Source organism: Strigops habroptila, chromosome 1, assembly GCF_004027225.2.
Source record: "Strigops habroptila isolate Jane chromosome 1, bStrHab1.2.pri, whole genome shotgun sequence".
NCBI lineage: Eukaryota > Metazoa > Chordata > Aves > Psittaciformes > Psittacidae > Strigops > Strigops habroptila.
Window position 1 is genome coordinate 181,421 of NC_044277.2, and position 25,130 is coordinate 206,550.

Consider the following 25,130-nt stretch of genomic DNA (forward strand, 5'->3'; position numbering starts at 1 on the left):
GTAGATGCATCAAACCTGTGGCCTCAAAGACTTTACAGGCTTTGCAAGTGGGTCAGTCAGTGCATCCACAGCTTGGAGGCCCTGACTGGAAGCAGCTTTTTGTGTGAGGACATTTCCCAAGCATGGCAGGTCTGGGATGAAGGGGTCAGGATGGCCTCATGCAGTCTTACAAGCAGCAGCAACTCCTTTTTGTTCTGAAGAACTTCACAGGCGCTAAGGAGACTAAAGCCTCATCCCCAGGGAGCACGGGATGATCTCTATCGGCTCAGATACAATAGGGCAAGCAGCCACTGAGAGAAAGGCTCCAAAGCAAACGTGAGTGCAAGAACCTTCCCCCTGAGCAGCCTGAACTCCAGCATGGGGTGGAAATGACCCCAGAGCCTGCAGTATGCAGTAATAGAAGAACAGATTCCACTCCAGCACCTTCCACCAGTTCAGAAACCCATCTCACCCATGAGGTTTGTTGGTGTCAGACTGTGATGGAGATTCAGCCACATCTAACCCCTGCCTGCTAAACACACTTCCCAGAACCATCACCCCAGCTTCAGTCAGCACTGCTCTAACCTCATGCAGGGTCCCTCACCAGAATATTCCTATTCCACTGTGAGGATCTTCCTCAAGTAAGAAACTCTGTGTTCCCCTGACCAAACGTGGTGATTCAGCTGAGTAGATCCAAGGGCTTCCCATCTCATCAGCCCCCAGCATAACCAGAGAGGCCCAGCATGGCCGATGGCGATGGCAAAACTCCAGAGCACAGGTTCCCCTAAACCCAGCACACTCTTCATCAGGCTGCATCTGGAGCCAGCTCTCTCCTCTCTGCTCCCCCCACCCGCTCCTCTCAGCACAAGTGTAAGCAGCCTCAAAATCAGCCTGAGATTAGACCCACCAGGAATAAAGCTCATGCTGCTGCAGATGAGGTACAACAACCAGCAAGTGAGGAGGAGACTGAAAGGAATGGAAGGACCTGTCAGGGATGGGACACAGGAACTGTTCTTGCAGCACAGAATACACCACACATAATGGGGAGGGTGCAAGAATCTGGGTACAGTGCAACGAGTCAGGCAGGAGCAACATGGCACAGGTCTTGGACAACCATTGAGTCCCAGAACCGGCATCAGCCCTCCCACCCTCTGCATGTGTGTCCTGAAGGGCTGGAGCCTCCTGTCGATGTTTCCAATGGTACCACATCAACCTGGTTGGTAGCTCAGAGTAGAAGGAAGGTCTAGCACCCCTCTGAGCTGCCCCCTCCCCAGAAGGCCTTACCTTCACTGATGGCTGAGCACATAAAACTCCATTCTTCCTGTCATCCTCATCCCAGGCTTCCTCCAGATCCTCGGGCTCCATGTTGTTGTTGCAGCCTCCCAACTCCTCTTCCTCTATGGGGACTCCATCAGTGCTCAGTCCCTGGAGCAGTGCCACCACTGCCTCTGGCTTGGGCAGTTTAGTGATCTTAAAGTGTTTCTTATAATGGGGTGTGTCCTTGCGGATGAGCCGCTGTTTCTCCACTGGGAATGGTCGCTCTTCATCTTCATCCTCATCCTCACTCCGTATCAGTGTGTCCTCAGCAAAGTGTACAGTGGGCTACAATGGCAAAGCCCCAGAGAAGTTGTGAACCTCAAGCAATGGACATACCTGGAGGCAGAGCAGAACCTGCTGTCCCCTCCCCAACGCAGGCAAAGCCAACACTGCTGCTCCTGTGCTGCAGGACACGCAGGAAACACGCTGGCATTTCTCCATAGTCACCTTTTTCCTGTGTCCTTCACCCAGACACATCTTCTGTCAGCTCCAGGGACTGAGGGCGCTCAAACCTGATTTTCCCATTTTCCCTTTCTGGCTGCCACACTGTCCCTCCTATTCTCCCATGGACCCAGCTCCCAAAGGCTGCCTGAATCTACGTGCACTTGGCTTTCACAGCCACTATTTGCCTCCAGTAATGTCCAAACCTGTACATCCATTTACCATTTTATCTGAAACTTTCATAGAATCATCGAATCATGGAATCAACCAGGGTGGAAAAGACCTTTAAGATCAAGTCCAACCATTCCCCAGCACTGCCAAGGCCACCACTAACCCATGGCACTGACAGTCTCGTCTACATGGTGTGTGAACACTTCTAGGGACGATGACTCCAGCACTGCCCTGGGCAGCCTGTTCCAATGCCTGAGCACCCTTTGGGGAGGGAATTGTTCCTAATTTCCATCTAAACCTCCCATGGTGCAGCTTGAGGCCGTTTCCTCTTGTCCCATCCCTTGTTCCTTGGGAGCAGAGACCAGCCCCCTCCTGGCTCCATCCTCCCGTCAGGCAGTTGTAGAGAGAGATAAGGTCCCCACTGAGAGGCCTCAAGTCTTTCAATTTTTTACCATGAAACTGCTGGAATCCTAGGCTCCTACCTCATTGTATTCCACTTCCACATCTTCCTCCTCTTGGTCAGCAGCTTCCTTATGCTCCCCTTCAGCCCTGGGCTTCACCTCCCTCTCCAGGTCCCTCACATCCTGCCCGTTTGGCCAGCTCCTGTCCCCGTCCTCTCCCAGCTCCTCTCCCCTGCAGTCAGCAGAGGCGGTGCTGTTGGAAAGGTGGGAATCCTCGCTGCGGTTCGACAGGGCGCTCAGCCTCCTCTCCTGGGAAGAGGGTTGTTAAAGGTCAAGATGGAAACCAAAGCAGCAGATGGAACAATGTTGTGTGGCTGGTGCAAGGTGGGGAATGACCCAGCACCAACAGAACCAGCTTCTCCTTTGGGCTGCCCACCGCTTTCCCTGCCAAGCACCTCACCCAGGTCTACCCCTGTCCCACCATCAGTGTAGGCATTTGTTCTCAGTATCCCACCTGGGCAGCAAGATGCCTCCTCCACGCACCCCGTTCCCACCATTCTTTACTAGGATAATCTTTTCCTCTCCCTGTGTTATGACAGAAGTGGTACCAATGCACACAGCTCCCCTCACTGTTCTCTGGTTGCATCTCTTGCACTGTCCCAGTGCCACAATCTGACACAAGGCAGATTCCCAACCCTTGGATTCCAGGCAACCCATGCTCACCTACCCAAGGTAGGTTCTTTCAGCCCAGCTCACACATGCTCCCAGCCCACTCAATGCTCGCCAGTCAGGGAACAGGCCTCACCTCGGAGCTGGGGGAATTCCTGTTGGCGTCAGGCTTGGCAGCACACACCTCGCTGCGCCGCACCTCCATCACCTTCTTCATAACCTTCAGCTCACTGGGGTGAGGGGTTGCTCGGCGCTGCAGGCCCTGCCAAGGGAAGCACCGCAGAGGCTCAGTGAGGGCTCAGGGCTGAGCCATGTCGAACCATGTCTTATCAGTGACAGAATCCAGATGGACAGGACCTAAATGTCACATTCCAGGATCTGATCCGGGCCTCTCCACTGCTACAGCCAGAGAGGAGAAAGGAATGGAGGAAGGGAACAGTACTCAGGGCTCGCTCTTGGGTGTTATGACATTAGGCAGAAGTTCTTCCCTGTGAGGGTGGTGAGGCACTGGCACAGGGTGCCCAGAGAAGCTGTGGCTGCCCCATCCCTGGCAGTGTTCAAGGCCAGGTTGGACACAGGGGCTTGGAGCAACCTGCTATAGTGGAAGGTGTCCCTGCTCTAGTGGAAGGTGTCCCTGCCCATGGCAGGGGGTTGGAACTGGAGGAGCTTTAAGGTCCTCTCCAATCCAAAGCATTCAATGATTCTATGATTCTCCTGCTCTGGAATTTGTGATGCTGGTTCCATCCCAGCTGAGAGTCCAGAAAAATGGTATTCTAAAATTAATAACAATGCTAAAACCAATCAAAGCCACCGGCAAGCCCTCCCAACACCAGCTCAAGGCCAGATGCTGCAAGGACAGATGCGTCTGCCATTTATTACAAGGATTCAGAACTCAATAAGAATCTCTCTCTGCAAGATAAAAAGGGGAGAAAAATCCTGCAGATTGAACCCAGGAGAGTTCTTGCTGGAAACTGAAACGTTCACCCTGTCCTTTGCATCTGCAATTAGAGCAAAAGGATCTTCCTCAGTTTTTGAGGCTGTCTACAGTGTTTAACTACTTTAGTGACAGGATATCCCACAGCACAGGCTTGCATCCAGCTCCACACTTGGATCGCCTGGCTTGAATTTGGCTGGGCAGCTCTTTCCCATGAGGGGTCAAGTAAAATCCAGTCCTGACAGTGCTCCGACTCTCAGGATTTCTGGATTACCAGACTCCTCCATGGGAAGGCTTGGAGTCACAGCTCAACTCCCATGGGACAGCACCAAAGTGGCTCTCAGGGAATTCTCTTTTATACCCACATAACTCCTCGGGGCACCAAACACTCTTTGGCCTGCAAAACCACAGCACATCTCTCCAGAGTGAAACACAGACACCACAATGCCTCCACTTTTTACGAAAAACCTTTAGCTTGTGCCTGTGCTTCCACAGGGAGCAAACAAGCCTCCAGAAACTCTTCTTCTTACCCGTCTCTCAGCTCCTGATTCCTCTTCATCATCTCCTTTGGGTTCATCCAGGAACTGAATCACACTGACTCTGTTTAAGTTGGTGTCCGTCCAGCTCTCATCCACACTGTTCTGTAAAAGATTCTCTGGGGAGAAAGATAACACAGTGGGAGCTACTTTCTGAATGAGCAGGGCTGGGGGCTTGGATGACAGACAGTTCTCAACCCATTCTGTTGTATCAGCCCATCCATCAAAGCACAGAGGCCTTGAGGACAAAGAATGTAGCCTCCAGATTCTTGTCACCTCCTGTACATCTCCCACTAGATCTACAGCAACCTCTACAGAAGGACCCATATGGTTCAGTTCTAGCACTCCTTACCCAAGAACTAAGGAAAGAGGTAGGATTAAGGCATGAACCAGAAGTATTGACACAAGAATATCATCACAATGGGAAGCAAACCTTATAGACAAGCAACTACTTGGTCAATAGATCAAAGCAGAAGACTTTAAGCTGAGGCTGCAGCTTCTTTATCTTTACCTGGCAGAGAAGCAGTTTCTCACTTTCAACTATCTCTGCCTTGGAAAGTGGCCACCAGCCATTCAGGAGCTTAAGTCTGCTACAGGTATCACAGGAATGAAGCACAGCTCAACCAACAGAGAGGACAGTTCATGGCCTCTTCCCTACAGCACTGCCCAAGTACACAGACCCGCAGACACCCTTCATGACGTGGTCTCTTACCTAGGCTGGGAGAGGGCTGCTGGGGAAGCAGGTAACACGTGAGAACCTTTTCTCCTGTCTTCTCATCATCCTCCGTCTGGAATTTCAGCATGGGCTGGGACTGGTTCTCTGCCAACCACAGGGCTTTCAGGTTGAGATTTGTCAGCGCAAACGGCAAGTTCTGCAGCCTGCAACAGGAAGGAGGAACTTGCTGGTTAAACTTCAGCTGAACTTCAGCTCAGCTCCAGGCTACCCCATCTGCACTGCAGGAGGACAGAGCCGCGCCACTGCAGGGTCTCTCACTGTTACAGACATGGAAGCAGCTCATGCTGCATGTGGCTCTGCCACATCCACAAACTGGATCCAGCAGCCCACCCTCAGCTGTGTTTAGCAGAGGACAATTCCCATCAACAGGGTGAAAACAGTGAACTTTGGAGAGGAGTTTGAAGACAGAAAAAATAATGGTTTCGGAGACCTGAACACAGAATGTTCCCAACAGACACTCTGGTGAGCTTCCAACTGCTACAAACCCCACCAGCCTCAGCTGATAGAACCAGAGCTGAAACCTGCAGCATCCTGCAGAACAAATCACAAGTATCTGCACACCTTGGTGATGCACATCATGAACAGGCTTTGGCACCAATCACCTGAGGACTGATGACAGGAAACTGCAGTATCTGCAGGAAGGAACATATACTGGACCAGGGATCTCCCCTGATCTCTATTTCACAAGTGGCAAAATGTCCCCACACTTGTGCATCGCTTCTGCCCTGTATTCAAGTAATGTGGAGAAGGGCTTAAGATGCAAAGCTTCAGAGATAGCTGCCCTCTTTCCAGAGCCAGCAGCCAGTCTGGGCTTCTCCAAACCACAGATCCTGGGAGCAGCACAGGTCCCAAAACACACCAGGGCCCAGCCCACACTGCTCCTTCGCAGTGGCCTCCTTAGGAAGATGCCCACAAGCTTGTTGCACCCTTCCTGCTGCTGACCTGTTCCCAGCCACGTCCAGGACGTGAAGCTCGGTGGTGTTGGCAAGCTCTGGGGGCAGGAGGGCCAGGCGGTTGTCCCGCAAGGACAGCACGTTCAGGTTGGCACAACCTCCAATCTCAGCAGGTAGGGACGTCAGCCGGTTCCGGTCCACATTCAGGTTTGTCAGCTTGGCCAGCTTGCCCAGGGACTTCGGTAAGGCCTGGGGAGGAGAGGACTTGGTGGTTGCAAAAGGGAGGAGCAGCAGAATAAAGGTATCACAGAATCAATCATGGAATTTGGCTTGAAATGGACCTTAAAGCTCATTCAGCTCCAACCCCCTGCCACGGGCAGGGACACCTTCCACTAGAGCAGGTTGCTCCAAGCCCCTGTGTCCAACCTGGCCTTGAACACTGCCAGGGATGGGGCAGCCACAGCTTCTCTGGGCACCCTGTGCCAGTGCCTCACCACCCTCACAGAGAAGAACTTCTGCCCAAGATCTCATCTCAATCTGCCCTCTGGCAGGTTAAAGCCATTCCCCTTGTCCTGTCCCTACAGGCCCTTGTCCAAAGCCCCTCTCCAGCTTTCTCGTAGCCCCTTTAGGCACTGGAAGATTGTCAGAAAGGCATAAAGACTGTTAAAAGGCATAAATACTGTTAGAAAGGCATAAGGACTTTCAGAAAGGCATAAAGACTCTCAGAAAGGCATAGAACCCTCTACCTGAGGAAAAAAGCTGCCTTCTGTCCTAACAAACACATTTTCAATAGAAGTTCTCACTACAGTGTGGGACAGATTCTCCCTCAAGTTCTCAGACTGTGAAATGCCAACTCTTGACCTCACTCAGCACACCCAGAACTCCAGTGGTCAGGACTTTTGTCCTATTAGAATCATAGAATGAGTCATGAATAGTTTGGGTTGGAAAGGACTCTAAAGGACCTTAAGATCATCCAGTTCCAACCACCTGCCATGGGCAGGGACACCTTCCACTACAAGGATGTTCACCTGCCCATTCCCAGCACTCATGTTTTAACAATCAGACCATGAGCAGTTTGGAGCAGGACCATTTTAAAGTGCACTGTTCCATTGCCAAATGGAGCTTTTGACGTAGTCCTGCTCCCATTGGATTGGATGGGCCTCAGGACTGGTCATCCTAGAGCAGCAGCCCAGCTATCCTGGACAGTTTTTCACAAAAACAGTAGGAGAAAGCAGCTTCCACCAGGATCTTCTCAGGGCCTGTGAGCGTGGTGGAGCTCTGCAGCAGAGCAGCTGGAGCATCTCAGGAACCCAGCTCAGAAGATGAGAGAAGATCCCTGGCATGTGGCTACCTTGAGCAGCCCAGGGGAGGCAGGGTGCTGCTGGAGTACTTACTGTCAGCATGTTTTCCGTCAAGATGAGTTCTGACAAGTTTTCACAGTCCCCAATTGACTCTGTCACCTCTGTCAGCCGATTCTGGTCCACCTTGAGGATGGAGAGCTGCTTCAGCTGACCTGGCCAGGGCAACAAGCTGGGTGTGAACTATGCCACAGACACAAGGACGCTGTTCTATGTCCATCTGGCCAAAACACCTCCCATCAGGGGTTATCGAACCTAACAACACAGGCACCACCTCTCCTCCCCACCAGGTTTATTCACAGGTTCACTCATGCATGGTGCAGATCAAGAAACTGACATCGTCCTGTAGAGTTCTGCTCAGCATATCATAGAACCATGGAATGGTTTGTGTTGAAGGGACCTTAAGATCACCCAGCCCCAAGCCCCTGCCACGGGCAGGGACACCATCCACTACAGCAGGTTGCTCCAAGCCCCTGTGTCCAACCTGGCCTTGAACACTGCCAGGGATGGGGCAGCCACAGCTTCTCTGGGCAGCCTGTGCCAGTTTCTCACTTATTGTTGCTGCACTCATCTATTGTGACTGTGTCCATCACACCCTAAGACCCTGCCACACACACTCTTGCCTGAAGTCCCTGTGCCAGGCAGTGAAGTCCTGCACTGCTCCCATCCCGCAGTACTCACCAATCCCATCTGGAATGCACTCCAGCAGGTTCTGGGACAGCAGCAAGTCCGTCAGGGCAACCAGCCCACTGACCTCATTGGGCAACTGCTCCAGCTTGTTCTCTGACACATCCAGACAGACCAAGCGGCGGAGATTGCCCAGCTCCTGTGGGCAGAAAGGAGACACCGAGGCTCGAGGGGGCCGCTGGGGAAGGGAACAGAGGGGTGGCTCAAGGGTCTGAACTGGTACTCACTGGAGGCAGGGCTGAGAGCTGGTTCCGGTCCAACCAGAGCTCACGCAGGTTGGGTAGAGCTCCGAGGGTATCTGGCTGTAAGAGAGCAGGACAGTGACAGCATCAGTCCCTTCCAAAGGGGAGAAGCTGCTCTGGGATGCACCAAACCACCCCACACCTCTGCAAAGCCACTGTTCCTGCGCTCACACTTCCTAGAACCATTCCCCAGATGGTCTATGGAGCCAACGTGTTGGTGCGCCACAACACAGCAGCATGTGTGTCTGGGGCAGCATCCTGGTTGAAGGAGGTCCCAACAGGAAACAAGGAAGACAACAGCAGGAACTGTCTGGTAGCAGGCAAGACTAAACAGGGTTTGGAAGTTCTGGCCTTAGGGAAGAGATGAGTCTTTCTCCTCTTCCTCCTCTCAGACATGAAAACAAACATTTGGGTGACACTGGCCAACTCCACACAACACAGCAGCACCATCAGCAATGGTGGATGTACCTTCACAACATCACTCCACAAACACCACACACTGATGAGCATTTCGGTTTGGAGTCAAGGCACCACTGAAGCGTGGTTCAAGTGTCAGACAACTGTTCTCCCAAGCAAGCTGCATGAGCTCCTTTGCCTCCCAATTTAGATAGGCTTCTGTGAGAAAGCATTCCAGAGCGTTAAGAGCAGGATCCAGTAACAGCTTAATCCATCGCTGTAGAATTAAACACCACTGGCTGCCCCTGGATGTCAAGACAAGCTGCACGTTGAGGCTGGGCATTGGCTCTCAGCACACTGCGGCTCAGAGCCCTTCAAGGAGCACCCAGCCCAGAGGACACGCACCCACACTTGGCTGATCCTGCAGCCAGGAACACCATGAGTGGTCCTGCACTGTGCAGCAGGGAAACCAAATCGGAGAGGAGAAAGGTGGAAAGTTGGCCAAGCAGAGGTGAGAAACAGCTGGGAACAGCACAACGCTGAAGAGTAGGGAAGAACCAGGGATTCCCACTGGAAAGAGAAGAGCCTTTGGCAGCTACATAGCAAGGATTAACATCCCAGAGCAAAAGTGCTTGGAAGGAGCAGAGCAAGTTGTGCGTGAAGACAGGCACAAGGGCCAACAGAAAGAGAATATTATGCTGGGAACGATGACAAGGCCACAGTGGGAAGATCGGGATCATTCCAAAAACCTGTGGGTCTGTTTCTTCGTATTGCAGATGAAAACCCGCTTGAGGTGCAGGATTCTGCCCCAGCCAACCACCTACATTCCCTCCCCACCATCCCTCACCTACCAGTACTTCCAGGTCATTGCCACCAAGATCCAACTGTTCTAACTTGACCAGGAAGGAGAGTGACCTGCAAGACACAGGGAGCAGAGAGGGGAGGAGAGAGAGAATGAATGAAGGTTAGCATCTGGGGGACACATCTCACACATTACATCATGTCTAATAACTCCTAAACCAGGGACAATCCTGACCTTGTCCCTCTGAGCCAAGCAGTTTAGGGGAGCTGCACCCTTCCCAAGCCAGACCATCCACTGGGCTGAGCAGCACCAGCAGTCCCAACGCTGCCAGTTTCTGTCACCAATTTGCCTTCACCCCTTCCCACCATAAAATACTCCAAGCAAAACCATGACAGATTACAAGACACCTTAACACTGCTGCCCGTTTCTGCAGCAAGGGTGGGAACCTGGGCACAGACTAACAGATAACATGAATCAGCAGATGACAGTATTTGGGGGGCCAGGGGAGCACAGCTGCAAGGAGAGGCAGGAATGACAAATCCAACAGGCTCAGTTTCCCCAGTGGGATGCTGATACTGCTGAAGGGAAAGACAGGGCTGGCATAATGATGATGTCTATGGTGATGTCCCAGAAGAGGTCAGGATGTGCAGAGAAGCAGCTCATTAGGCAAGACGGTGTGAGAAGCCTGCAGAGGAACCAAAGCCCATCAACACTGGTGGTCCTGGATGTGCCCTGAGCATTCAAACACATTATGACCTGGTGATATGAAGGGCTGCAATCTGCAGCCCCACAAAACGAGGATTCACTTCTGACATGGCCCAGGTTCACCTGGCCTCAGCTCTCAGACCTACCCACCAACTGCCATGCCCCAAACAGGGGGTCTGTCTCTCCCTTCGCACCGGGGCAGAGCTGCTACCTCGGCCCTGAGCCAACAGGGAGTGTCTGCAGCTCTTTATTCTCTTACAAAGGAACTTTCCTAATGCAGAAATCTCTGTATTCCTCTGGAATCAAGCTGCACATCTCCACACTGTGTGTGAGAAAGCAAGAAGAGATCTGTCCTGCCTGGCCAACTATAAAAATGTTTGGGCTATGCAGGAAAAGCATAGCAAAAAGCAAAAGCAGTTACTTTAGAACTGGTGGATTTTGAGATATTGTATTAACTCAAGCAAAGGCTTCTCAACAGCATCACAAAAAGCAGTGCAGCAGCCTCCCATCATGACTGTCCGTCTGCTCTTAGACTTCTCTGCAGGGTGAAGCAGCTTTGATGGGCCCTTCCCAGTTTGAGTTCTCAAAACAGAGACAAGTGAGCTGTGGAATCCATGTCAATGTACAAGGTCTTGCAACATGCCTCAGCTGAGATCACACTCCACTGCCCCATGGGAACACATCAACGATGTGTTGTGCCACGTGCTCTGCATGGGACAAGGAAGAGTGATGATCAGCTGGACAAGAGGAACTGTGTGAGAACTCACCTGACAGCAGAAGATCAACCAATTAAATCAAGCTTTGACACATAAAGGTCATTGCAAGCTGCATCTTTTAAGGAGCTCAACAATAACAATGATCAAAAGGTGCATCTGCACTCACACATTCACAGTACTAAAGCCCATCTCCCTCCTGGGCTCAGTAACCCTGAAAACTGAAAGCATCACCCATGTCTGTACATCTCTCTACTCTTTGGCACGTCACTTGGACTTGCTCAGAGCGAGAGCGATTCTTGGGCACGATTTTCACCCAGACTAAGTAGAAGAGCTTCAGACCTGGGTAGACCTGAGAGCACCACTGAGATCTCTTTGGCCATTGATTTCAGTCTTGTATTTGACAAATCTGATGAAAATTGCCTTGACCTTCAAGATCCTCCTTCTACTTTTGGAAATCACCCAAAAGCTGAATCTGGGAACTGGGGACAGATGAGAAGACGCCGGAATTGCACTGCAGGGTGAGTGTCATGACTGGACTTATCTCAGAGAAAAACTCCTGTCATGCTGGTAGCATCTTGCTAAGAGCATCCATAGGGAAACGAGGGAGCACTGCGCCCGAGAGAGCTCCCCAGAAACCTCATGGAGCTGGTCACAGACTGAATTCTCAAACTCTGGATTCCTGCTGGTTCTTAGATGGTGGAAAGTCTTTGGGACTTTCTTCATTGCAGTTTGAAAGCCCAACTTTGGATATAGCTATTGCACCTCTTCATGTAGATAGCGTATCACAGTGGTGGTACCTGTCTGTATGAACACAAAGAACACGTGGAGCAGACAGCAGCAGGTCCCAGCACCAGGATCCAAACTTCTCCTGCTTTGCTCATCTGCCATAAGGAGCTTTGGCTCTCATGTCCTCCCTGTGGCTATATTCCATGTGGGGCCATCTCAGCTGGTCTGTGACAGGGTATTAATGCTGACAACTTCTGTGCAGAGAAGATCCAGTGACTTTGGCATCAGAGACAAGATGACACTGTTAATTTGCACTAAGCTTCTCCATGGAGTAACACCAGCTGTGGTGCCTGGGAGCTGCCCAGTGCAGGCTCTTTCAGCTCCTTTCTGGAAGCGTCTTCTCCTCTGGGTCAAAGTTGATACAGAACTCCCCAAGGAGATGTAACCCATGTGTGCCCAAACCCACCCTGCTAGCTCAGAAAGAAGCCAGGTAGATCCCATCCAGTTTATCTTCCCAGAAGACTTGGGGAATCATCAGGTGGATGAATAAGAAGGCAGAAACAAGCTGACAGAGCTAAGGTAGGTAGAAAACTTAACAAACAGCTCTCATGGGCTCCAAAGCAGAGATGAATGAATGTACAGGATCTTTAGTTCTCCACACCCTGTCCACCTGATGGCATCAGTGGTACCAACTAGACCCTCTCCAGGAATCCACCTCTGTCCCTAACTCTCAGGAACATTCAACATCACTTACCTCTTCTCCCTTGCTGCCTTAGCCTTTCCCTGGTGCAGGAAGCCCGTTATCCCAACCATTCCCACACTCTGCTCACCCTGAACAATCAGACAGGATAACCAAGAAAACAGAGATGTTGGAAACCAGATTCATCTTCAGCCACATTCTGCTGCTCTTCAAATGAACTTCACTGTGCACAGAGCTCCTCCTGTGCCCACATCATTCTTCTCTCTTTCTCCAAAAGAATCCATCATCTGCTCCACCTCTCCAGGAAAAATGGTTCTCACCATTTCCAGCAGCTTTCCTGTGGAACCACCTCTATTCCAAATCAATGCCAACACAGAGCTGAGTACAGACTCTGAACATCCTGCTCTGCTCCAAGCCCTGCACCATCCTCCCCTCCTCTTCCCAGTTTACACCAGTCCAGAAGATGTAGCTGATTTATGCAAAGCCTTGAGCCCTCCCAAGCAAAGTCCTGGAGCCAGCAAATCCCTGAGGAATCAGTAAGAAGGATCAGGCAGGAGACTCCTGAAGCCACCAGACACTCACGTGGGGAGAGTCTTTAGCAGGTTCTCACGTAGCTCCAGAGTCACCAGGTTTGCCAAACTGCAAGAGAAAAGGGAATAAGAAGCCAGATTCACTGAACAGGCTTCAGGGATATATGGAGATGCTCATATCCCTTCCTTTGGGAGCACCCCTTGTGGCTTGCACAGACGCATGTACATGAGTGTGTAGACATGGGCTGACAGGGGAAACCAAAAACAAGGAGGATCTTAAATGGCTTCTGATGAAGGTGACAGCTTACTGCAACACCATGGGGACACAACACTGCCCAGACTCAGGACAAGGAAACATGGTGTCACACAGGACTGTGCCCACAAAGGTAAAACCCTTCATGTGTAGGAGCCAGATCCCATGGGAAGGGACTGCACCCCACAGACCCCACATGGGCTTTGCCTTGGCCATTTGTGAGCAGCATAAATCATTTCAGCATCACTGGACAGACCATTCCTGTTTGGAAAGGGGCAAACTCATAAAACGAGGGAAGACAGAGGCTTGGGAAGCCTGGATGCATCCCTGCCTGTGCCATGCACCACAGCGGAGCACCAGCAGCTGAAACCTGGGAAGAACCTTCTTCAGAAGGTTGTCTTGTAGCAAGAGGCATGCTCAGAGGTGCTCACACAGCACGTGCAGCACAGTGGCAAGCTCTAACTGCAGTGGCAGGCTCTTGCCCTCCAAGTCCTGCTGATGTCACCATCCTGAGAGCATGGTGACACTGCTGGGGTGTCACCTCAATGTGTGTGTCACCCCGATGACATCCCCACCCCAGCCCTCCTCCCTGTTAGGAGGACAGGGGAATACTCACTTCCCAATGTCATTGGGGAGGCTCTGAAGGGACACATCATTTAAGGCCAAATGGCCCAGGCTCCGAAGCTGCGTGAAGCCCTCTGGAAGCCTGTGAAAGCATGAGAGGACAACACACCATTAGCTGGGCACAAAACAAGCCTTCAATCCCTCACTTAAATCCCCCAAAGCCAGTCTTATCCCAGTTGGTATCAACATGTGGAAAGGAGAAGAGCAGGAACCAATTCTGACCCTGGCTCCTGATCCAAAATACACCTCATTTCCATAGAACCGCAGAGTGGTTTGTGTTGGAAGGGACCTTAAAGCTCACCCAGTTCCAACCCCCTGCCACGGGCAGGGACACCTTCCACTAGAGCAGGTTGCTCCAAGCCCCATCCAACCTGGCCTTTGAGCTACCAAAAGGAAAGATTAACACAAAAAAAGGAGAAACCCTTTTGCTGTTCACAGGTAGTTCCTGGAGCTAGCCTGTTCCACAGCTCGTGACACACATCTTGCAACTCTGCGCCACAAAAAGATTCTGACAAAGAATTTCCAGTGTGGAAGTGCTGGTCCTTCCTGTGGTACAAAGTTGGGGCTGTTAAACCTGGAGAAGAGAAGCTGCATGGAGACCTCAGAGCAACTTCCACTGTCTGAAAGGGGCTATAAGGATGCCGGAGAGGGACTCTTCATCAGGGATTGTAGCGACAGGACAAGGGGTGGTGGGTTTAAATTGAAACAGGGAAAGTTCAAGTTAGATATTAGGCAGAAGTTCTTCCCTGTGAGGGTGCTGAGGTACTGGCACAGGGTGCCCAGAGAAGCTGTGGCTGCCCCATCCCTGGCAGTGTTCAAGGCCAGGTTGGACACAGGGGCTTGGAGCAACCTGCTCTAGTGGAAGGTGTCCCTGCCCGTGGCAGAGGGTTGGAACTGGATGATCTCAAGGTCTCTTCCAACACAAACCAACCTGGGATTCTATGATTCCCACCGATGGAAAAGCGTGACCCATTCTGGCAGTGCCTGGCACCACAGGAGGGAAAACCTGTGTGAAAAGCAGCTTTGGCAGCAGGCATCTGGAGTCAGACCCTGTAGACAACGCATGGAGACACCAGTGCCTGGAAGCATGGCTCACCAAGGCAGAGGAGCCACACCTGTATTCCCAAAACATGGACTATGAGACAGAAGACAAAGAGATTAGGCAGAGAGCCCTGTTCCTAGACACAGCTCTGGGCAGTGAGGGATCAGGGGAAGGACCACAGAGCTCAAAGAACAGCTCCTGGGATATAAATAACACACAGAGCAAAAGGGACTGATGGAGAGCAGAGCAGTATAAGTCCACATCCATTCTGGTGTGTGCACCAGGGTGAAGGGCTAGGGAGGGACTAACACACTGCAAGAGGACAAAAGTCCTCACACCACTCACACCAGTGGCAACAGCATGACTAAAGGCTCCTCTATCCAAGCCACAGGCCCCACAGCAGAGGAGGACACACAAGCTTTTCCGTATGCCAGGAGAAGAGACACCTGCACGTCCTGGCAGACAACCTGTACGCGATCCAAGGTCTTGACCTCATGGGAGGACAATGACAAGATGAAGACCGGAGAAAGCTCAGGAGAATGAGGAGCTTCAACTCTCATTCTCAGCTGCACAAAGGGTTGCATTTGCCTTCCTACCTGGAGAGAGGATTCCCACTGAAGTCTGCAATTTCCAAGGACTTGCAGAATTTGATGCTTTCAGGAATTTCTGGAATGTCTGAAAGAAATACGTGAAAGAAAAAATTAAGCTTGAGAAGAGGCTAATGTGGAAAATGGGACATCGGGTCCTGGTGACAGCCTAAGATACAGTAGGACATCCATATTCTATAGCTCAGGACCCCAAGAGATCACTCTGTGGGACTGTGGAGGGTACCCCAAAGGTGGGTGCCCAAGGCAGGGCTGTGGGGCACCTACTCCCCATTCAGCTTTGGCCTTACCATTGCGGGAGATGTCCAGTTCCACCAGCTGCATAAAGTTGGCCACCTCAGGCGGAAGCCTCTGGATCTCATTGTCGCTCAGACCCAGCTTGCGCAGGTTCAGGAGCCTGAAGAAAGGCTGCAATAGGAGAGAAGACAACAGGGTCAGCAGCGGCTCTGGGGGAACCTGTCTGCTCACTTCAAAGCAAACATGAGCATCCTCCCCTGCAGACAAGAACTTCTGTCCTGGGGAGGTCCTCAGAGTGCAGTGGCTGCACAGATGAGGACCTCCATGAGGTCTCCAGGAGACAAGAGTGAAGCAGAAAGGGATTTCATGGGTTTAGCTTGATGATTCATTTACCATCTCTATCATTCTACTGCTCTTCTCTCCCTTGTAGGATCAAAGTGGATGTTCCTTGTTTCCTAAGACAACCCTTCACCTTAGGCAGTCAAATACTAGCACTAAGAGGAAGGCACAATGCAGCAGCTTGCCAGCAGACACCACAGAGCTTATGAGTCTGGTCCAGAGGAGACACATGAGGTGACTTCCAGACCGAGGTCCTGTCCCTGCTGCCACACACATCTCGGTGCAGGACATTTTGTCAGGACATCATAGAATGGTTTAGGATGAAGAGACCTTCAACACCCCTGCAATGAGCAGGGACACCTTCCACCTGACCAGGTTGCTCACCCATCGGTGATAGGTGCCTACACCAACAGGGAAAGCATTTGTCCCACTTGTACTAGAAAAGGGAAGGAGCAGGAAATCTGTAGGGCACAAGTGACAAAGAATTAGAGAAGGAAAGAAAATTCCTTCTTAGAAACACCAGTCATGGGAAAGTTAATGGGAAGCGACCTCTAGAGGCCTCTCAGTCTAACAACATCCAACGTCTTCACACCTCCTGGGTCTCAGAAATCAACTACAGGAGCTAGAAATGGTCAGTGATGATGTTCATCAATCACAGAATCACAGAATCAACCGGGTTGGAAAACACCTTCAGGACCATCCAGTCCAACCATTCCCCAGCACTGCCAAGGTCACCATTAACCCATGGCACTGAGGGCCTCGTCTACACGGTGTGTGAACACTTCCAGGGATGGTGACTCCACCACTGCTCTGGGCTGCTCACACAGACCACACTGAGAAGGATCAAACAAGAATTTGAGGTCTGAACCTTTGTTCTCAGTGGCCTTTCCAGTAATCCATCTGCATAAGAGGAGGAAACAGACCTTCCCAGGAATAGTTGGGGGTATCGAGATTTGTTCAGGTTTGGGTGATGGGACACCCACAACTGTCATTCACAACATTGCAAAGAACAATACTACAGACCAGACAAGGGAGGGATAAGGAATGAAAAAGTGATGTACAACAACCACGAATCATAGAATAAATCATGGAATGGTTTGTGTTGGAAGGGACCTTAAAGCTTATCCAGCTCCAACCCCCTGCCACGGGCAGGGACACCTTCCACTAGAGCAGGTTGCTCCAAGCCCCTGTGTCCAACCTTGGCTTTGAACACTGCCAGGGATGGGGCAGCCACAGCTTCTCTGGGCACCCTGTGCCAGCGCCTCAGCACCCTCACAGGGAAGAACTTCTGCCTGAGACCAGAACATCTGCTGTTTCTCATGGAGCAGCCTCACTCAGGAAGTGCTGCTGGGTCTGGGGGCCTTTGCTGCACTGAGGTGCCATCATTCCACATCCCTCCCCACAGGGAAAGGGAGAAGTGCTCTGGGATGAACAGCACATGAAATTCATGCTCCTCATGTCCTAAGTGATACAGACCATAAGAAGTAAAAGCAGAAGGAAACCCCTCCTCCTGCTGCTGCACAGCAGAGTTCTACCCAGTTTATCTACACAAATCAGTTCACCAAGAAAGGAAGTAGGTGAAAGTCTAACTGACAACAAAGGTTCACGCCAGAGCAGGAGGTTCAGAGCCCGGATCCGCTATTGTTTCCTAGAGCCTTCTCCTAATTTTAGAATGCAAGGAAATTCCAGGCATGACATTGTGTGAGCTGCTGGGGAATAACAACGGGAGCATCCACAGCCCCAGCTGTGGGCACTTGTGCACAGCTGAGGCAGGCTCAGGGTACTTGGGCACTGAGAAATGGAGCACAATAAACCAGGCCAAGATCACGCTGCACACTGACTGCAATAAACATGGGAAGCATTCACTGACACAGCAGAGGTTTAGAGGTGACTGTGACCACTGATTCAGCTCCGCCTGTGGTTGGGTTGTACTTTTGTAGCTGGACCGTCAAGGTCACCACAAGAGAACAGCTCCTTGGCCCAGCTGTACCCATGTTGTCTATTGCAACTGAATGAACTGCTCCACTCATGGTAATAGTCTTTTTACTCAGAGCTTTTACTCAAAGCTTTTCACACCTAGGAGGCCTTTTACTCATAAGGACCTCGCTGCAGATAACCTCCACACAGCCTGTAAGTGGGGTCACACCAAGCCTCGGAATGAGACTGTTGTGACAATCCCACAATTCTCCCCATCCCATTTACTTTGCTTCATAGAATCATGGAATGGTTTGGGCAGGAGTTCAGACCCGGGCTCAAGCCTTTGTGAAGTCCTTCAAACCCTCCAGTGCTGGAAGATCCAAACACGCTCTGGGCCCCTGAGTCCAACAATTGATGATCCTCACAGTGAAAAAAACTCAGAATCATCAAATCCTGTCAAGAGTTGGAAAAGACCTTCAAGATCATCCAGTCCAACCGTTGCCCAGCACTGCCAAGGCCACCACTAACCCATGGCACTGACAGTCTCGCCTACAGGGTGTGTGAACATTCCCAGGGATGGTGACTCCAGCACTGCCCTGGGCAGCCTGTTCCAATGCCTGAGCACCCTTTGGGGAAGGAATTGTTCCTCATCTCCATCTAAACCTCCCCTGGTACAGCTTGAGGCTGTTTCCTCTTGTCCCATCCCTTGTTCCTTGGGAGCAGAGACCAGCCCCCTCCTGGCTCCACCTTCCTGTCAGGCAGTTGCAGAGAGCCATAAGGTCCCCCCCAAGTCTTCTCTTCTCCAGACTAAACCCCCCAGGTCCTCAACTGTTCCTCACCACATCTGGCACGAAGTCACACTCACAGCACTGTTTGCATAACCAAATGAAACCCCTCAAATGTCCCTTTTTGCTGGTGCCAGACAAACAGTGAAGTGCAGGACCATGCTAAACAATGGACATGAACCCTCAAACCTTTGGGAGAGCCCCAACTGTGGCAAACGTTTCTCAGTTTAACCACACCAGCCCCTGGAACTCACAAAGGTACCTGCTGTAAGCAGGATGGCTTCTCAAGAAACTCCCCGTAAGCCAATGGAGCCCTCGGAGCTTTCGTTCTACCCCTGCTGGAGTAAACCCCCCCTGGCAGCGAGGCCCAACGAACCCCAAGGGAACTGCAAAGACTTGACTTCTGTCATACCTACAAGTGATGCCCCAGCAACTGTGGAAGATCCACTTCAGCACTGAAATAGGACAATATCTGCTGAAGTGGGAAAGGCTTAAACCCAGCGCAATTATTAATGAACCTCTTGATTCAGACCATGGCCTTTGGAGCCATCTTTGTATAAGAGAAATACCAGCTACAGTAGAGCAGAATCACTGCAAAGAGAGTCAAAACTGTCACCACTGCAAAGGGAAAGAGATGGCAACTTCACATTGAGATATTCCAACCAGCCAAGCAGAGCCAATCTGACCATGCACATCCATCCCCAATGGTAGGCGAGTCCTACTCAAGGAATGTTTCCAGACAGTGTGGTTCCATCTGAGGTCATCCCCAGAACCAGCAACAGGTTTAGCCAGTTGATGAGAACAGGAAACACCGGTAGCATGAACACAGGCTGGGTTTAGGAGCTTCACCTTCAGCTTCTGCTGAGGAACCAAAATACCCATGTACTGAGACAGGCCTGAGCCCATCGGTGCAGGACATGTTTCTCACTGGTAACAGAGGGATGCCCAATACCCCGCTCTGCAGAGCCTCTCATCCACTGAGACACAAAAGCACAAAGTCCCTGATCCCACCGAGCTCAGCACATGTGAAGTGTTTTGCCTCTACTTAATTCATACGCCAGGTTAAGTCAAAGCTCCAGCTTTGGTCAGTGCTGAGCTCTTCCATGGGCAAGCAGAACGAACCCAGGAAAACCCACTTGGTTTAGGAATGAGCCTCTGGCCTCATCCTCCACACCACAGAATGGTTTGGGTTGAAGGGACCTTAAAGCTCATCCAGTTCCAAGCCCCTGCCACGGGAAGGAGCAACCTTCCACTAGAGCAGGTTGCTCCAAGCCCCTGTGTCCAACCTGGCCTTGAACACTGCCAGGGATGGGGCAGCCACAGCTTCTCTGGGCACCCTGTGCCAGCGCCTCAGCACCCTCACAGGGAACAACTTCTGCCTAAGAGCTCATCTCAATCTCCCCTCTGGCAGGTTAAAGCCATTCCCCCTTGTTCTGTCCGTGCATCCCTTGTCCAAAGCCCCTCTCCAGGTTTCCTGCAGCCCTTTAGGCACTGGAGCTGCTCTAAGGTCACCCCTTCACGCAGAAGAGGGGCAGGATCCCCTCCCTGACCTGCTGCTCACGCTCTGGGGGTGCAGCCCAGCACACGGGGGGGTTCTGGGCTCAAGCACACGCTGAAGCCGAGTCATGAGGAGCTTCTCCTCACCCAACATCCCAAGTCCTTCTCCTTGGCGCTGAGTTAGTTTCCTGCAGGGGTGATACAGGTGATTGGGAAGTTGGAGCTTGCCTTGCAGGTGAGGCCACAGAACCAGAGAGACAGGTTCTCTCCAGAGCTGAGCCCTGCAGGACACCAGCTCCATGGGCAGGGCAGGAGCAGCCACTGCAGCAGGGCCCGGGCTGCTCGTTTGAACTGTGTTGTATCAGCAGAGCAAGGAACCCAGGACACACCTTTCCTTGTGCTGGAAGAATGCCCCATCCCTGGCAGTGTTCAAGGCCAGGTTGGACACAGGGGCTTGCAGAAACCTGCTCTAGTGAAGGTGTCCCTGCCTGTAGCAGGGGTTTGAAACTGGAGCAGCTTTAAGGTCCCTTCCAACACAAACCAGCCTGGGGTTCTGTGAAACGGTGCAAGTGCCATATGCTCCCAGAACAGCGAGATCCAAGAGGAATCATCATTCCACCTGAAATCTAGTGTGGATAATGGAATTATGGTAGCAGAGGTCAGAAAAGTGACCACCAATGGTGGGAAATGAGAGCATCAGTTTGGAGCTCCAGCACCTCAGCCCCATGGGGCAACCCTAGTGCCACAGCAAGGGTCCCACCACCATTATCCAGGTAGATCCTCACACCTCTGGTCCCTCAGAGCCTAGTGCCAGGTACCCAGGGGTAGGTCTGGCCCACCTGAGCAGGGTAGGGCAAGATGAATGGTAGAGGAGAAAGGGGGAGAAGTCTTTGAATAGTGCTTGGGATTTGGTGCTTCACCCGTTGCCGGAATGCTCGACCAGACTCCAGGCAGCTGGTACAGTGGACAAAGACCATGTGCCATCCCAAACAAGGAATCTTCCCAAAGATCTGACCCCGATGACAACAGCATTCCCTTCTCCACTCCTCACGGCACTTGCCACAGGTACCCAAGTGGCTTCAGCCCTTCCTGGCCACCAGCACAAAACCAGCTGCAAGGCTCAGCTCCAGGGCGTCCCAGAGAGAAGCAGCCAATGCCCTGGAGCAGCGCGATGCTCGATGTGCGGCCAGCCCTGCACAGCATTCCACAGGGATCCAAGGGTGGGTCTGTGAGTCCTGTGACCCCTCCCAGCACATGAGATGGGGACGCCCCTCCCCTGCCCACCCACAGGTGAGGATGGTGCTCAGTCCACTGAACGTGCCACACACACAATGAGCTTGGAGCTGAAGGAGACTGACCCGACACTGGCAAGATCCCACCTGGAGTTCCGAGTCCAGTTCTGGAGTTCTCAGTACAGAAAGACATGTACCTGTTGGAGAGGATACACAGGATGCCACGGAGCTGCTGCGAGGGCTGGAGCAGCTCTGCTCTGGAGCCAGGCTGAGAGAGCTGGGCTGGGGCAGCCTGGAGAAGAGAAGGCTCTTGAAGGGGAGACCGTGGAGCAGCTCCAGTGCCTAAAGGGGCTACAAGAAACCTGGAGAGGGGCTTTGAACAAAGGATGGAGGGACAGGACAAGGGGTGATGGGGTTAAACTAAAAGAAGGGAGATTGAGGCTGGATGTGAGGAAGAAACTTTGTACAATGAGGGTGGTGAGGCCCTGGTACAGGTTGCCCAGAGAAGGTGTGGCTGCCCCATCCCTGGAGACATTCTAGGCCAGGCTGAATGTGGTTGCTGGCAATCTGCTCTAGTGGAAGGTGTCCCTGCCCATGGCAGGGGTTGGAACTGAATGAGCTTTAAGGTCCCTTCCCACCCAAACTATCCCATGATTCCATGACGTGCACAAGGGCTGCTCCTGTGGGACGCAGCCCTCCCTCACGCACTGCCCGGATTTCCGACTATTTAACCCCATGGATCAGGCCCTGAGGAATGTGCTTCCAACATCTAAAAGCACTTAAGCATCAGGAACACATTCCAGCTACGACACAGCAAGCTGTCTCCAAGCCAAAGTCTCCCCAGCTGTTCCTTCCCAGGCATTTAGGCAGGGACTAAGGAATGCAGCCCCCTCCGGGGCGGAGGCAGCAACTGTTCCCCTGCAGACAGCAGGATGCGCAGGAGCAGCGAAATCTCTGCTCCCAGTGAAATGACAAACCAAAGCAAGGCCACAGAGAGGGAATCCCCAGCCAGAATTGGATCAGGACACTGCAGTGATCACCCCTCTGCTGCCAAGGGCTCAGGGGGGTTAATGATGGATCAGTTCATGGTCTCAGGCTGCACATGGAACATGAAAGCAGCAGCTACAAGTGCAGAACCCTCCAGAGAAACCACAGCACAAGAGAGCTCCAGCTCAGCCCTGTGCGGTGAGATGGAAGGTCTCCAAAGGGCACTGAGGGCCATCAACACATCGGCACTCCCTGCGGCAGACACAGAGCACCCAGGGACGTTTTATAGCCTTACAACCTTAGAACAGCCTTCTAATACCTAAAGAGCAGGAAGAAGAGGAAGAAGCCAAAGCAGCTCCATGGGGAACAGTTCAGACACACACTATTAAACACCCTGAAGTAGAGATGGGAAGCGAGGAGTCAGAATCCACAGAGAACCTCTCAGTGTAGGAGCTCTGCTTGTGTCTCCTCCCTCTGCCCAGTCCCACCACGCTCCCACCACCGCTCCCTGCCCCAGCCCAGCTCTATCAGGGAGATGGTGAAACAAGGTTTTGAAACCCAGGAGCGTTCAGGGGAACAGAACAGGTCAAAGGAGACCTGACAAGGTTACCCTGGTCCTGCCTTCACCTTGAACCAATCAATGAAACACCACCTAAGTCATTCCTGGCAGATGTTCGGGCAACAGACAAAGGGAATAAGGAGAGATCTTAGAGGCATGAGCAGACCAGGGGATGAGCAAAGGGTCTGTATGGCCACAGCGATACTGCGATTATGCTTTAGCGACAGTGTCCTGGAACATGGGCAAGGGAAGATGAACCTGCACCAGTAACTGTCACCAAGGATCAGGAGGAATCCCAAAGGTACAAACTCATTCCAAGCAGCCAACACACCCAGAGACATGAAAGATGTTACCAACCACAGGAGGACAGAGACACATCGAGAGGTTTACAGGACCCGGTTCAGCTGAACCCAGGGGAAAGACTGAGTGGGGCCTCCACTGGTGACCTCCCCACACAGTCCAAAGCCAGGGCAGAGGAAGATGTGGCGAGAGGCAGCACCATGCCAGTCAGAGTCCCCTAAACCCTCCTGAACTCTTTGCTCTACTGAACCTCTCTGAAGCCCAGAATGCCTTTTACGTCCCTGGCACACTCACTTGAGCCTGCTCCAAGACCTGAGCTTCTTCTGAGACCCACACAGAGCAGCATGTCCACTCGGTGTCCGATAGCAAAGCTGACTGCACACCTTGGAGCTCACAGGGAAGTGAATATTAATAGTTAATTCTTACTTGTAGACCTGAGCATGAAATCACATTCATGCTCCTCCTTCCTGCTCCCTTGTCTTTATTAGGGGAGACTGAGATGAGCTCTTAGGCAGAAGTTCTTCCCTGTGAGGGTGCTGAGGTACTGGCACAGGTTGTGCAGAGAAGCTGTGGCTGCCCCATCCCTGGCAGTGTTCAAGGCCAGGTTGGACACAGGGGCTTGGAGTAACCTTCTCTAGTGGAAGGTGTCCCTGCCCACGGCAGGGGGTTGGAGCTGGAGGAGCTTTAAGGTCTCTTCCAACACAAACCAGTCTGCAGTTCTATGCGTGTCCAAGCATTGAGTGACCAAGAGTTGTATTAGCTCTTCTTTCCACAACTGAGCCTATACTCAGCTGCTTCCACTCCAGCACAACCCCTCAACCCCTCTGCTCAGCACCCAGGGCTCATTAGAGACAGTGAGAGCACAGAGAGCAAAGGATGAGGGTGAAACAGGCTCCACTAATCTCAGCTTCTGGGCAGCAGCATGTCCAGGAGACCTGGCCTCTGGAGACACAAACCCAACACACTCACGCAGATGAACTGAGACGGCTCCTGAAGTCCCGGAAGGAATGGGGAGAGACGCCAGCTCTGAGCACAGGTCTCACAACAATCAAGTGGAACGAGTTTCTGGACTGGTTTTGTTAAAGAGATGCAGCTTTGACAGAGTTCACATGCAGAACAAGAGAAGGTGCCCACCTCACACGGGAGCTTGGGGAGCACAAGCCTGGCACTGGTGACTCCTGACTTGCTTCGGGAAGGGCTGTTAGCATGGAGAGATGAAAGGAGCAGCCTGACTCCTGCCTGGCAGTAAATAAAGCCCAAGATCCTCCATGCAGGCCCCAGATGCCAGGAAATTCAAAGCTGCTGTTAATGAGCTTTGCAAGGCCCCACCTTGTCCTGGGAAAGTCACAAACACGGCGCCGAGGTTTCACCCTGGTCCGGATCCAGCTCTGGATGAAGGAGATGGTGCTCAAGCCCCAGGCCACCAAGGAACCACTGAAACCTGGGCTGAGACCCGGGCTGAGACCCCAACTGCTCTGACCAGCTAGAAATGGCCTCGCCAAGATGCAAATAGCAACAAGTCAGAACAGGAAAGAACCTGTGCTGGACGCAAAGGGCCTCCTCTGCCTGGTGTCCATCTCCCATAACTTCCAGGACAACGTAACAACAGCTCACTGGGCAGTAGAAAAACAGGTTTTCTGCACAGTGTCAAACTTGTCATGGGAGCTTTACTATGGAAAAGCAAAGCAGAAACTGCATTAGACATCCTGAGGCATTGCCTCTTCAGCACCACCACCACTCCCAGACTGTGTCAAAGCCACCTCTTGCAGAGAGAGGAAAAGGAGGAACTCGAGGAGATGACACAGGAGAGGTCT

General features: G+C 52.1%; 1 protein-coding gene across 17 annotated transcripts in view; it reads right to left on the reverse strand.

Annotated features, from left to right (window-relative positions):
* SCRIB (scribble planar cell polarity protein) overlaps positions 1-25,130 on the reverse strand; it is a 101,305-nt gene that overhangs the window by 71,013 nt on the left and 5,162 nt on the right. For all 17 annotated transcript variants that reach the window (XM_030476632.1, XM_030476711.1, XM_030476659.1 and 14 more), the window contains exons 2-15: positions 15,754-15,871; positions 15,455-15,533; positions 13,809-13,898; positions 12,992-13,048; positions 9,612-9,675; positions 8,350-8,424; positions 8,117-8,261; positions 7,472-7,590; positions 6,127-6,326; positions 5,161-5,327; positions 4,443-4,567; positions 3,115-3,240; positions 2,391-2,618; positions 1,264-1,581 (exon numbers count right to left, since the gene is read on the reverse strand). In XM_030476632.1, coding sequence (XP_030332492.1) covers positions 1,264-1,581; positions 2,391-2,618; positions 3,115-3,240; positions 4,443-4,567; positions 5,161-5,327; positions 6,127-6,326; positions 7,472-7,590; positions 8,117-8,261; positions 8,350-8,424; positions 9,612-9,675; positions 12,992-13,048; positions 13,809-13,898; positions 15,455-15,533; positions 15,754-15,871 — 1,911 coding nt within the window. The remainder of the gene's footprint in view (positions 1-1,263; positions 1,582-2,390; positions 2,619-3,114; positions 3,241-4,442; positions 4,568-5,160; positions 5,328-6,126; positions 6,327-7,471; positions 7,591-8,116; positions 8,262-8,349; positions 8,425-9,611; positions 9,676-12,991; positions 13,049-13,808; positions 13,899-15,454; positions 15,534-15,753; positions 15,872-25,130) is intronic.